General features: G+C 33.1%; 1 protein-coding gene across 6 annotated transcripts in view; it reads right to left on the bottom strand.

Annotated features, from left to right (window-relative positions):
• The window catches only part of CDH18 (cadherin 18), a 718,124-nt gene that overhangs the window by 317,268 nt on the left and 385,864 nt on the right, over positions 1-14,992 (bottom strand). For all 6 annotated transcript variants that reach the window (XM_046001013.1, XM_046001018.1, XM_046001019.1 and 3 more), the window contains exon 2: positions 13,145-13,629. In XM_046001013.1, coding sequence (XP_045856969.1) covers positions 13,145-13,372 — 228 coding nt within the window. In that variant the 5' untranslated portion in view covers positions 13,373-13,629. The remainder of the gene's footprint in view (positions 1-13,144; positions 13,630-14,992) is intronic.

Below are 14,992 nucleotides of genomic sequence, written 5' to 3'. Positions count from 1 at the left end.
TCGTCAAGATGATATCTATCAATTCTACATCCTAACACACTGTTTGGTTTATTTCTTCTTCTGAAATTGTTATTATCAAATTTAAGTTTAGATTTGGACATTGGTAAAGCATCTCTTCTGCCTCCAAACTTATTCTAAATGTCTCATATCACTTCCCACTTGAAAATCCTTCCATTCATTCATGAACACTTCCGGATAGTCTCCTTTGCGTCTCCTGCCAGGTCAGGTTATCTGGGACCCATCATCCTCTCTAGCTTTACCTCGCTCCATCTTCTCAACATTCCCTCAGTGCTCCAACTACTGTTCTTATACATTTTTGAATGTTACTTCTCCACCCTTGTTATGTTGCTCCTAAAATTCCACTGTAGCTCTCTGAACCAATAGACTCTGTCTTATTTTCTATTAATAGCAAAATACTAGTTCAAGCCAATTTAAGAGAATCTATTTAAGTATCTCACATCTCCTCGTGTACTATCAACCCTCGTGCTTAACACTGTTGTTGTACCATTAGCGATGGGATGTGATCATCTGTCCTTGAATTTGCCTCTTCTTCATTAGTTTCATTAATGACTAGGACTGTGTTTTTCAATAGTATAACCTCCACATCTAGTACAGAGTGTGGCATACTGTGGTTTTTTAAAGCCATTGAACTCATGCTGAAGCAGTGAATTTTGAAGGGAATAGAATCCCTGCAATCATTTCCTTCATCTGCCTTATTCATGTGCATAATAAAACTCCATTTGGAAATTCGGATTTACCAAGGTTAAACAATTACATAGTCGAAAAATCAAGGCTACCTATCCAATGTGACTTCCAACACTGTTACTTATATATATATGTCTCAAGTCTTCTCCTGAGTCTATAACGCCTTATACAGTCCACGAATACATTATCCCTTGAGTCATTATGGAAATGTAAGTAAGCGGGGCGCCTGGGTGGCTCAGTGGGTTAAAGCTTCTGCCTTTGGCTCAGGTCATGATCCCAGGGTGCTGGGATCGAGCCCGCATTGGGCTGTCTGCTCAGCCTTGTTTCCTCTTCTCTCTCTGCCTGCCTCAAGCAAACTACACTCTATTACTTTCTGTTTCTATATTAGCTCCTTTACAGAAATTAAACTACTTTTGATTTTCCTGAGCTTCTTCCCTGCAATTCAGTTGTTCATAGAGCAAAGTTATTGCCTAATAATAAAAACAATGATATCATGTAATTTTCTTCTTAAAAGTCAACAATGTCTCCCTGTTTCTCTAAATATGAATTATAGGCATTTGGGTCTTTCTTTGAACCTCGAATCCAAAGAGTCCTTTCCTTGCCAGGATCTTTACATGTGTTATTTCTTCACCATGGACTTTTCTCCATTCCCAGTAGTCATGAGCATACCACTAATGTGAACTAATTAGCTCCTATTCGCTTTTAGATAACAGCCTGACTATTCTTTCCTCAGAGAGTTCTGTTATCACCAGTCTAAGTTTTACTCTACAGAGTACATTTTTTTCCTACAATCCTCATCATGGCTCTTAATTAAATATGTCTTTGTGTGAAAGTCGGTTTAATGTCAATGTCTTCTAATATATCTCCTTTGTAATCATATAAACAGTACCTAGGGTAATAACCAGAGCAAAGAAAGAACTCAATAAATTTGGAATGAATGAATATATCCTAAGCACTCTTCAATTTTTATTAAAATAAGCTCACCTGTAATCAAAGTTTAGTTCTGAACGATGCAAACCAAAGGCTATGATTAAGTTAGTATAGTTTAGTTTTTTATATTTTGTAGTATTTTTTAGTGTAGAAAACAATTTCATACCATATATAGTTTTAATTTCTATGAATACAGTGACAAATCATATATAGGAAAAATAAATATCCTACAGGAAAGGAATTGATTACATTTCATTCTAATTCTTAAAATGAATGCTTAATATCTTCTTTATGAATTTTCAAAACAAAAATGAAAACCTGGATGAAGACTCTGTGTCTCAACTTTCAAATTAAATACTTTTATTATGTGAGATCCAGTGCAATTCAGTGTTCAAAATCAGGTGAACTTGAATCAGTGTTCAGATGAATCAGTGCTCAAAATGAATTGTTCAAAATCATTTCATTGAATTAAAATCAAGAAACTAATGAAAAAGTTTTCTTGAGAATAATCTAATACCTATGTCAAAAATTATTCATTTCCTTAGGGAAAATACATGTTGAACTAAATCAGACTTTAATTAGTTAAGAAGTGTGATAAGGTTTTCGGAATGTATATTTTTACTCTTTGATAGTTTGGAAACATTTAGATTAATCTCTACTTTTGCATGAAAATATTGAAGCATGGTAAAACTAATACTATTATTTATATCCAGAAGAGATACTAAGAAGATTACCTAATCCAAATATTGTTTCTGTATAAAGAAAAACTAGAGGCAAGATATGACCAATAAAATGCCAGACAAAGCTAAAGAAGACTTTTATATTACTATAAATGGTCAAAATGATGTACAGAAATTAAACACAGAAGAATTATATGAGTGAGCTAAAAACAATGAAAGGAGAAAAGGAGAAAAGGAAAGGAGAGAGAACTTAATACCAGGGAGGTGTTTTCCAACTAGCAGCCAGCCTCATCTCTCTGGGAGAAATTAAACTGGACGAAAGCCTCAGGTACCAAGAATTTAGGTTTTGCATCTCCTGAATATTAGAAATCATAACTTTCAGGCTCCTGAAGGTAAAGCACTTTCAGAATGAAGGTATCTGAAAAAATCAAGACTACTTAAAAACAACTATATGAAATGAAAATTAGACTATCTACTCACCAGCTTCAGAAAGTACAAGGAACTTAATGGCCTAGTAGAAGTTCTTGATTCTAATAAGAGTTCTGCAATAAGCTGAAACCAAAAGTTCCAGCCCAGATGAAAGGTATAATTTTTTTTAAATGTTATTGGTATTACTGTTTTTGCCATTTCCATTGAATATATGGCCAAGAAGCTACAGGGAAAATTAAAAATTAATATTCATTCAGATTAATAAAACCAATTGGTTGTCAGCAGATAAAAAGACAAGTGGCTTTCCATTGATATTTCTCAAGCTATATTTTGGGGGAAACCAAGCAAAATCCTTATTCCTACTATGCATACTACTGAGGACAAATGAATTGTAAAATTTTAAAAGGCATACTAGGGTTATATCTCCATAACAGAGAGTGAATAAACAAAAGAATTATGAAAATTCATCAAGCACAAACATAGATTAGAAAATTTGAACAAGGTTGTTAATTAGTGGTTTACAATAATTAAAATCCTAAGAGAAGAAACAGAAGTAAAAACGAAAGAACAGGTCATTACATAAAGAGGAAAATGGAACCAAATACAATTAGAAATTTTAAAATATAATCAAATTAATATTCATGTGTAAGTGAAAGAACATATTAAACATTCAACTTAGGAGATTTGTATGTTAGAAATAAATTTGACAAAAATTATATCCAATAGAAATTTCAGAATGAAACAATAACTGAGGAAATAAAAAAATGCAAAGAAACAACATACACTGATGTTCTGTAATTAAATGTAAAAATCTCAATAATTATATAGGTACTGATTCTACGCTGCTATGGGTTGAATTTTGTACCAGCAAAATTCATATGTTGAAGGTCTAACCTCCAGTACTTTTTTAGAAATAGCTCTTCACAGAGCTAATTAAGTAAAAATGAGGTCGATAAGTGGACTCTAATCTGACTGATGTTCTTATGAAAAGGGGAAATTTGGACACAGAGATGCATATACATGAAGAATACCATCTAGATAGTTATCTACAAGCGAAGGAGAATTCCATTAAAAAAGTCTTCCTTCGGAAACCACAAGAGGAATCAACTCTGCCAGCATCTTGATTTCAGACTTCGAGCTTCTAGGATGGTGAGACAATAACGTCTTGTTGTTTAAACTACTCCGTTTATAGTACTGTGTAATGGCAACCCATTTACTTGATATACAGACTGAAAGAAATAAAATATGTCTGATAAAGAAAAATAATAAAAGCCTAGACACGTTAGTACATCTACAGGCCATAAAGAAAACAGCAATAATCCTGAAATCAACCTAAGCAAAAGAGGAAATTAAAAATGAAATCACAACAGATTTTCCATCAAAAATAGAAATTACCATACAATATATCTTTAATAATAATCTTTAATGCAATATATCTTTAATAAACTCATCATAAAACCCCATACACACACACACAATGATTCAGTTAAAAAAAAAAAAGTTTTACTACTCACACGTGAAATAGAAATTAAATAAATGATTTTATATAAGCAATAAAAAAAATCAAACCAAAAGAAAGAAGAAAGGTAGAAGCAATGGAAAACATAGATATTGGTAAATCTGAATAAATCCAAGGAAAATCTAATGTTTAAATAATTTGAATCATGAAAAATCTAGAAAGTACTTTCTAATAAGGAATAAGATATTAGACAAATATAAAAGTGGAAAGAAAAGAGTGTTTAAATATCCTAAATTATCTTTATTGTTTAGGATTACTGTAAAGGTATATACTTTAAACTTTATAAAGCATATCAGTTAACCAAAAACTCCTAGAAGAGAGCACAGGCAGTAATTTCTCTGAAATTTGCCAGAGCAACATTTTTCTTTTTTTTTTCCGAGAGTGAGTAGAAGGTGGGAGGGAGGGAGAGAGAGACAAGGTTTTTTTTTTTTTTTTTTAAGATTTTATTTATTTATTTGACAGAGAGAGAGAAGATTACACGCAGGCAGAGAGGGAAGCAGGGTCCCTGCTGAGCAGAGAGCCTGATGCGGGGCTGGATTCCAAGACTTTGAGACCATGACCCGAGCTGAAGGCAGAGGCTTAATCCACTGAGCCACCCAGGCACCCTGGGAGAGAGAGAATCTTAAGCAGACTTCACGTCCAGCACAGAGCTCAACGAATGAGATGTTTATCTGACTGAGCCACCCAGGTACCCTAATAAGAAAATTTTTCTAAATATGTCTTCTCAGGCAAGGGAAGTAAAAGCAAAAATAAACTATTTGGACTACATCAAAATAGAAAGCTTCTGCACACCAAAGGAAACAATCAACAAAACGAAAAGACAACGTATTGAATGGGAGAAGATATTTGCAAATAACATACTCAATAAAGGGTTGGTATCCAAAATATATAAACCAACTTATACAACCCAACATCCTAAAAACAAATAATCCAATTAAAAATTGGCAGAAGACATGAACAGACATTTCTCCAAAGAAGAAAATACAGATGGCCAACAGCCACAGGAAAAAAATGCTCAACATCCTCATCATCAGGGAAATGCAAATCAAAACTATAAGATATCACCTTATACCCATCAGAATGGCTAGTATCAAAACACAAGAAACGACAAGTGTTCGCAAGGATGTGGAGAAAAAGGAAACTTCTTACACTGTTGGTACCAATGCAAAGTGGTGCAGCCATTGTGGAAAACAACAGGAAGGTGCCTCAAAGTTAAAAACAGAACTACCCTATGATCTGGTAATCGCACTACTGAGTATTTACCCAAAGAATGCAAAAACACTATTTTGAAGGGATACATACATCCTGATGTTTATAGCAGTGTTATTTACAATAGCCAAATAATAGAAGGATCCCACATGTCCATTGATTGATGAATGGAAAAAGAAGTGGTATATAAATCTCTATCTATCTATCTATCTATCTACATACATACATACAATGGAATATTACTTAGCCATAAAAAAGAATGAAATATTGCCTTTTGCAAAGACATGGATGGAGCTAGAGAATACTATGCTAAGTGAAATAAATCAGTCAGAGAAAGATAAATATCATATGATTTCATTCATGTGTGGAATTTAAGAAATAAAAAAAAGGATTAAAGGAAAATAAAGAGAGCTAGAGACAAACCAAGAAACAGACTCTTAACTATAGAGAAAAAACTGATGGCTGCTTTATTAAAAGCAACAAACACATAGAAGATAAGCAAGGAATTGTAGTAAAATAAAGGAGGTAAGAAATCACCTTGCCAAATTTTTCAAGTAACAGAGAACCATGATGCTCAAAAGAATTAAGTGACCTCTTCTCAGTGAAAGAGGTATTGGTGGGTTGGGTGAAATATAATGATAGGGATTAAGGAGTATATTTGTCATGATGAGCACTGGGTGATGTGTGGAATTGCTGAATCACTATATTGTACACTTGAAACTAAAACTGTGTATTAACTGCACTGGAATTAAAATTAAAAAATCAAGTATATGAATTAAAAAGAAATGGGACACAGTTATATTTCAGAAAGAAGTACACTGAACCCAAAGTCAGATTCACATTAGAATTTCCATGGGCCATTTTCCTTTTGGGTCCCTTTTTCAATTAAAATGATAAAATCTGTTTATAGTTATATTGATATACAGACTAACATAATACAGCTGAATAATATTTATTTTCATATTTTATTCTGATTTGAAAATGCATTAAAACATCTTCTGGGCCCTTTAAGCACCACAAACCCTACTGATGATGCCAGATATAACAGACAATTTACCCCTGGCAAAAATTTTTCTAGACATTGCCAAATCTCCCAGGGATGAGTGTCATCTCTGGGTTAGCACCACTGATACACACACTCACACACAAACACACACACAGACGGGTATGTTTATATAGTAATATAAAGTTCACAATGTGAATAAATATAAATGTCATGGCCATGGCATATGTATTATGACCTTTAAAAAATTGTCAGTGTAGCATTAAGAAATGCATTAATTAACTCAAACATTTTAAAGTTATATTTAAATACAAAAATATCACATATTCTCTAAAATGTAAGTAACCTTAATGAAATCTGATTTTTTCAAAAAAAGATTCTAAATCTCTACAAATTAAATGAAATGCATACCAAATCAAAATCCTCTTTTATGCATCTAATTTCTTATAGAATTGGATCTAAATAGTTAAATTTCCATGAAGATTATTTGAAAAGTTCCATTTCCATATAGAACCATGTGTCATAATTTCACACGACATCATGTCATCACATTGTCATCTGTATAAAATTCAAATGCCATGTTTTGATACATGAAGTTTTCCATTTCAAAGAAGTTATGATAAAATGTTCATAAAATTATCATCTTGACAATATTAGATGACAATTGGGACCTTTCCCTGCTGCACACTTAATTTTTAATTCAGAGCTCATAATGACATTAAAGATATCATACATTCTTTTCTGAAAGCTTAAACCTTCCCTATCCTTTCTACATGATTTATTCTCTTTTTAACCTCAAAATCATTTATTTAATTAGAAACTAAAGCACTTCATATTAAAAGAGATGTGGAGGTTCTCTTTTAAAGAAAGAAAAAAATACAGAATAATGGCAGTAAGAGTGATGATGAGAGACGAATTCCATGCGCTGTTTATTAGAAACTGATCCCTATTAAAGAATAAGATACCTTACAATTCCTTCTTTGGCAAAGCCATAACTAATCCCGTGAACAAGAAGAGGTGACTTAACTGTTCTGAGCATTGTTACTTCCTATTACTTGAAAAATTTAGCAAGATGATTTCTTAGCTCCTTTATTTTACTAAAATTCCTTGCTTATCTTCTATGTTTGTTGTTTTTACTAAAACAATTTGAGAATAATTGTATATAGTCTATACTCATCTATTCAGGATAGGATGCAATTGTGGGGGGGGTGGTAAAATTTTAATAACTAAACTCTTAATAGATATAAGCAATAGCTTCTACAAGTGGTTTATATCTAGAAAAATTTCTAATAGTTACCAACGGAGAAGATTCACAGTAAATGTAGGAAAGTGAAGATGGAGAATATAATTCATTTGCTTATTCTGAAAAATTTTAAGTTTTCATTAACCTTTATTATCAAATGCATCTTCAATGTCAACAGAGCCCTACACCTAAACATAAAATTATGAATAGTCTAAATCTCTTTGCCTAAAACGCACTGCGAAGTAGAAGCTCATTTTTTTAGTGTCTTACCTCTTATTTACAATTTTTATTCCACTCTCCTTAATGATCAAATAATGCAATATAAAAAATATCCACTTACAGATATCCCGGAAAAACAGTTTCCTTTATTTTTTATGTAAGACTGCCTGGCTAGTTAAAGAAGTAATCTTCTATGATATTATTCAAATGAAAATAATACATATTTATGGAGTGAAGCAGATAGCTAATCACAAGGAGTTACCACTGGAAATATTTGAAGCCTATTGCCCTCAGTTGTGGATTAACAGACATTATTTGCAATGTATATTTTTAGGTAAATTCTACCAATACATATGTTTAAATATTTGCAACATGAACTAGTTAGAGTCAATACATTTTGCAATGACAACCTGCACATCTAGAGTACAATCTATTAGGAAACATGAGACACAGAAAACAGCCAATAGCAAGTAGCTGAAAAACAGAAATTCAACTGTATTCTAAGTTGTAATTTCTGGTCTCTAACACAAGCATTCCCACTTTCACACCATTTTTAATTTGATAAGTAATATATCCTAATATATGTGATAAACTATATATGTTAAGGCCTAAAGAATGTTATTTTTATCTACTGTCACTAATTCTGAACACCAATGGCCTCACATTTCAAAAGATTCCAAGTCAAATACAAATATGGTTCAGTCAAGGAGAGCCTGGGTGGCTCAGTCAGTTGAGTGTCTGCCTTTGGCTCCCATCATGTTCCGGGCGTTCTAGGATGGAGCCTCAGGCTGGGCTCCTTGCTCAGTGGGGAGTCTGCTTCTACCCCTCCATCTGCCCATCCCCCCGCCATGCTCTCTTTCTCACTCACTCTCTCAAATTAATAAATAAATAAAATCTTTTAAAACATATGGTTTAGTCAAAGAACGCTAGGACTTTGTCTTTCTGATCCTAGCCATTCTGACAGGTGAAATGAAATATTGTCTTCACTCTGTCAGAGTGGCTGGAATTAAAAAGAAAAATAATAGCAAGCCTTGGCAAGGATTTGAAGAAAAAGGAACCCTCTTGCCCTATTGGTGGGGATGTAAACTGATGCTGTCACGATAGAAAAGAGTATGGAGTTTCCTAAAAAAATTAAAAATAGAATTATCATATGATCCATAATTGCACTAGTGGGTATTACCCAAAGAAAACAAAACACTAATTCAAAGAGATATATGCACCCCTATGTTTAGTCAGCATTATTTACAATAACAAGGATATGGAAAGATTTCAAGTGGTTGATGGATAAATGGGTAAGGAAGATAGAGCGTGTGTCTCTGTGTGTGTGTGTGCATACATACACACACACACATATGAAGGAATATGATTCAGTCATAAAAAAGAATGAGCTCTTGCCATCCGCAACAACTTGGGTGGACCTAGACGATACAATGTAAGTGAAATAAATATAACAGAGAAAGACAAATACCAAATGATTTCACTCATATATGGAATTTAAAAAACAAAACAAACAAAAAAGAGATCAAAGAACAATTAAATACAAAGAACAGACTGGTAATTGCCAGAAGAGAGGCGGGTGGGGGGATGTGTCAAATAAAGGGTATTGACAGTTCTCTTGTCATGATGAGCACCGAGTAATGCATCGAACCACTGAATCATTACACTACACAACTGAAACTAGCATAACACTGTATGTTAGTCATATGTCAATAAAGAAAACATTGGGAGAAAAAAAAAACAAAGAACAAAAAAATACCAGGAATTCCTATGTTAAAATAATAAATTTTTAGAAAGCAGAAATTATAAACAAAGTCCAAAGACAAATGTCAACTGTGAAAAAACTATTCATAACTTATATCATTGGAAAGATATTATTATACCTACTATATAAAGAACTATTATTATTGATAAGTTAAAGAGTCTAACAAAAGAATATAATATCAAAGGACATGAACAGTTGGTAAAAAAAATTGTATCTCTCAAATATGAATTTCACTCATAATAGGAGAAATATACACTAAAAGCACACAAAGATGCTGTTTTTACCTATTATATTTGCAAAATTCCAAGTTTCCCAGTCCCATTATTGGCATTGCTGTTGAAAAATAGTCACTTTTACATCAGGGAGAGAAGTGCAAAATACTACATTACGTACGGAGGGGGCTCTAGTAATACTACCAAAATTAAAGATTTATTTATCTGAATCAGAATCTCACTTTTGGAAATTTCTGCCACAGACATAACTATAACGTATGTTAAATATGTGTTTAAAAGCACTCATTACATAATTGCATGAAATAGGAATGAAACAACAACAATAAAAATTTAAAAACCACAGTTAATAAACATTCATTAAAATATCTATGGGGCAATTGTACCCCAGTAAATATGGTGAAGTCAAAAATCTCTCCATCTGAAAATTTCAAAATTTTCAAAAATTCTTTCCATGATAAAATCAATTATTAGTGAGATTTTTGTTTCAATAATTTCAAATAATTATCACAACAATTAACCTGGCTACAAAAGTTTATAGCTCAGGGAGCACTTTTCTTGGATTACGATTTGATCATTACAGCAGGCACTGAGATAGATACTGTACGTGTTAAGATGAAGTAGTCCCAGGACTAGCTTCTAAAGAATCCACAGTATACTAGGTGAGGCAGGCACTCTAACTAAGAGCTCACAAACATTTCCTGCAAATGCCATTAGTAAATATTTCAGACTTTGAATGCCTTGCTTTCTCTGGCCGCCTCTTCATTCTACCAATGTAGCTTGAAAATAGCCAGATACAATACATATATGCATAAGTGTGGCTGTATTATAAAAAAACGCATTAGTCATGGAAACTGAAATTTGAATTTCATATAATTTCCATATGTCACAAAAATTATTTTTTAAAAAAATCAAGAATTTAAAAATGAGAACAAACAACCCAAAGCTTGTTTAGTATGTAGGCAATACCAAAATGTGCACAGGCTGAATTTGGCACACAAACTAGAATTTAACTGATCCATGATCTAAGCCATAAACTAACCTTTATAGTTGAGTTAGTACAAGAAATACCAAACAATATTTCCAAGTTTTACCATTGAGGACACAGAAATTAAAGAGACTTCCTGCTATAATACAGATAGTAAACAAAGAAGCTATAACTCAAACCTAGCTTTTCACTTACTAATCATTGGTATCTCATGAAGACAATGAGTCTACTCCAATGAGAGGTGTTTGTGGATGGCATAAATTTTAGTTGTGATAGCTTATATAAAATTACATCCTGGTATGCATTGAGTTTTATAGTCTTTTAAAAATCTGTGATGTTTTTATGTATGTATATAGCAAGAGGTGAGTGGAAAGAATCTATATAATCAAGTTAGAATTTCTCATAAAGGAAGATTAGAATAGAGGAGAAAGACCAAGTGAGTGGATTAGGTCAGATAGTGAGTAAGAGAACCACATCTTTGGGCATGACCATTATATTTGTCTACTATTACTATAAACAACAGAGCAGATACCAATTTTTTCAGAACCTTCACAAACATGAACAGCTTCATAGACCTCCACCCCTGCATGGTGGGTAACAAGCTCTCAACCCTATGTTCATCAGCACTCCAGCCCAGAAAGAATGTTTGAAATTGACCTACCTTATTATGGTTCATCATTTACCAAATGAGATGATGCAAAACGAAATGAAGGCTGTCTAATCTGTCCCTTTCTAGCAAATTTTTTTTTCACTTAGATTGAACTGACAAGGAATATGCATAACAGAGAGTGTGTGTGTGTGTGTGTGTGTGTGTATATATATATATATATATATATATATATATATATATAAAATATGTTTTCCTTTTGGTATACCCCTAAATGGAGGAAATTTTTTGTTTCTTATTTTTCTCCTTTCCAAGGATAATAAATTATTATAGAAAAGTATTTTGAAGTTCACAACCAAAAAACTTTCAAGTAATTCCATATATTATGTTTTTATTTCAGCACATTTGTTTCCATTTACTTTGTGGAGTACTTTGCAGGAAAAAAAGAAAATGATGAAGATGAGTTGCTTTGTCTCATTTTAATATGCATATAAGAAAATGATTGAATGGTTTCAGATCTTTTTTTATGTGCCACATTCTGACTCTGCAGCTCCTGCTGGCTATGGAAAATTCAGCTGCAACTCAGTGCCTCCCTGTTGGATGAGGGGTAAAGCAGCTGGCTGGTGATCCTGAACTGCCTGCACGTGAGGGATGCACCATGGCTTGGATGGAGAACTTTTTTTTTTTTTTTAAACTACTAACAATACTAAAGTGAAAATAAATAGTCAAGCAGGGAGATGGAATTCACGGAGCCTGCAGTCATGGAGATTCTACTGCTGTGCTTACTGTTTCTCCCAGAGGTACTAAACTAATCTAAGTGGTTGTCTCCCACGATCCATAATTCATCAGAAGGTCTCTCTACCTCCCATACTATTCTCTACCCTGGAGCCTACATGACACATGATTAAGCTGTCCCCTATTACTGAGCACACAATTTCCTAATGGATTTGATAAGCCATTAAATTGTCTTGTATTTCAATTTTCAAGGGAAGGTGGTCTGAAGTTACTGATTATTTTATCAACTGCATTCTTTTGGAATGTTAAGAAAATCTGTACCTGCTGTGTATATTGAATGTGTACTTAAAATATATCAGCATTTGAGTGGAAATTAATTGGGGAATTGAAAAAAATACCCATGTGCTTTTAAAAGATGGCTTAAATTCAAATACAATTTCTGTAAAAATTACTAAAAATAAATCAGATGTCATGAAAAAGTGTGTTCTTTTTGCTTCATGTGCATTAGCAATAGATTAAAAACTATAAATATCAATGTGCCAATAAATGGCTTTGTGAATTCCAATATACCTTTATGGTAATAAAGGCAAAACTGTCCAATTGTGTGTTCAATTAAATATTTCCATTTTATACAAAAGAATGTAAAGAGTAATATACCGGTGAAGATCCAGTCCAGCATGGATGGACTAATGTTTAAGGAGAGGTGACGTGACTGCTAAAGTTCTCTTTTTTTTAAAGTCATTATTTTAAACCATTTAGTATAAGAAATAGTATTCTATAGCATATTTCATTCTACTTTCCATGTCTTTTCCAAAACCAACCAAATGCCACTCTCGTCTTATCCATAACTTCTTAGAATAGGAAAAAAGAATAAGAGAAACTTACTTTTCCAACATACTGAGGATCTGGTCCCATATGTTCTTCTAAAACAAAGAACTGATTCCAAACCCATCCCCTTTTAGGACGGTGGTGGACTTCGGTTTCACCTTCAATATGTTTGGTCTGGTTTCTGGTCACCTTGATGGAGCTGTGGTGAGCAGTTCCATAACACCTCTGCACAAAACAGAGACACACTAGGACTGGACAGATGCAAGATGTGCTCGTAATTTTCATTGTAAAATAGCTTTCCAGTTCACAGTCTCCTTTCTTTTCCTTGTCAGTTACAAATGCTTAGTGCGCATTCAAGGGAGAGGCCAGAGCATCTTTTGAAAGGACAGTCCAAAGTAAATTGTTTAGCATGTCCATGATTTAACTGCCCATCAGGGAAAGGTCAGACTACATTTACATCCTGAAACACTTGGGAGAATCAAAGCTGTAGTTGTCTGATTTCAAATCTTCACAGTAAGTGAACACAGACAATCATTTTCTACCTAAAGGAAAGAGAGAAAATTATATACATTAAAAAACATGGTCACTTTAAGTATTTGATCTGAATGCAAATTATATTTTATAGTATGAGGTTGATAAGTAAAGAAATCTATACAAATTCTTTTGGAAACACGTGCAAACATGCATAGACATAGTCATGCATAAGCCTACATACTGCAAACATTTTTATAAAGACATCCTTATCCGTGCTGTTTTCAATACTTAAAAACAAATTTATATATATATGTGTGTGTGTGTGTGTTACTATTTATATATATTTATTTGTGTGTGTATTTGTATTTTAAAACAATTTATGTATTTTGATATTTGTTCATATATACATATATATGCATATTTGTATATTTATATATGTGTGCATATGCAATCTTTTGAAATAACAGAAATGTAGCCCTAGGGAATGGAGAAATGCTCAGAAACTGACCATGAGTATTTGCACCTGTGTAATATGATCTCTTACAATATGCGATCTATTAGGCACTTAGTAAGTGTAAATTTTGTTTGCTTTTGTGTTTATTTTGTTTGTTTTTTTTTGTTAAATGTGATACAAATTCACAACACATGGTATGCTTGGATTACGTACTACATGTGACTCACTGTACGTCAACCAAGTACTCAAAATTCTTTAGTGTTGAAAAACTGTCATAGATCAAGGAAGTAGGTACTTGAATTTCTTAGTACAGACAATTGAAGAAAATAAAACAAAGCAGAAAAGATGACTGAAAAGAAATGTATGCAATTTAAAATAACTCCATATATGGGGATCCGATTGGCACAGCTGAATATGAGGGAGAGAGCATCAACAGGCTGAATTATAGCTTGACTGGACTTTGAGAGTCCTGTGAGGTGTGGTCTTCACATACAGACAAAACAGATTTCAAGCTTGGGGGTGACATTCAAGTAATTGTAACAGCTATGTAAAGAAAAGTAAAAGGAAAAAGAGTGGTGGCAAAAAGAGAAGGAGGAGATGCTTTGATTTTTAAATAAGAAATATCGAGGACTTGGACTTAGATTTTACTATTATTGGACAATAAAGCAAAACTTTAGAAACATTTCTGGAAGAGAAGAGACAGAAGAGAAAAAAAGGTTGATCCTCAAATTATTAGCTTATAAAAACATGAAACTGTGTAGCAAATTTGGTGTATTTTTTATATGTGTGATTTATTTGTTTTTTTAAGGAGTTTGCTTATTTATTTTACAGACAGAAAGTGCACAAATTGAGGAGTGGAGGCAGAGAGAGAGGGAGAAGAGGCTCCCCTCTGAGCAGGGAGTCTGATGAGGGGCTTGACCCCAGTACCCTAACTAAGATGATGATCTGAGCAGAAAGTAGATGCTTAAACTGATTGA

Source organism: Meles meles, chromosome 3 (genome assembly GCF_922984935.1).
Source record: "Meles meles chromosome 3, mMelMel3.1 paternal haplotype, whole genome shotgun sequence".
Taxonomy (NCBI): domain Eukaryota; kingdom Metazoa; phylum Chordata; class Mammalia; order Carnivora; family Mustelidae; genus Meles; species Meles meles.
The sequence above is the reverse complement of the archived record's forward strand: the minus strand, read 5'-3'. Positions and strand labels throughout refer to the sequence as shown.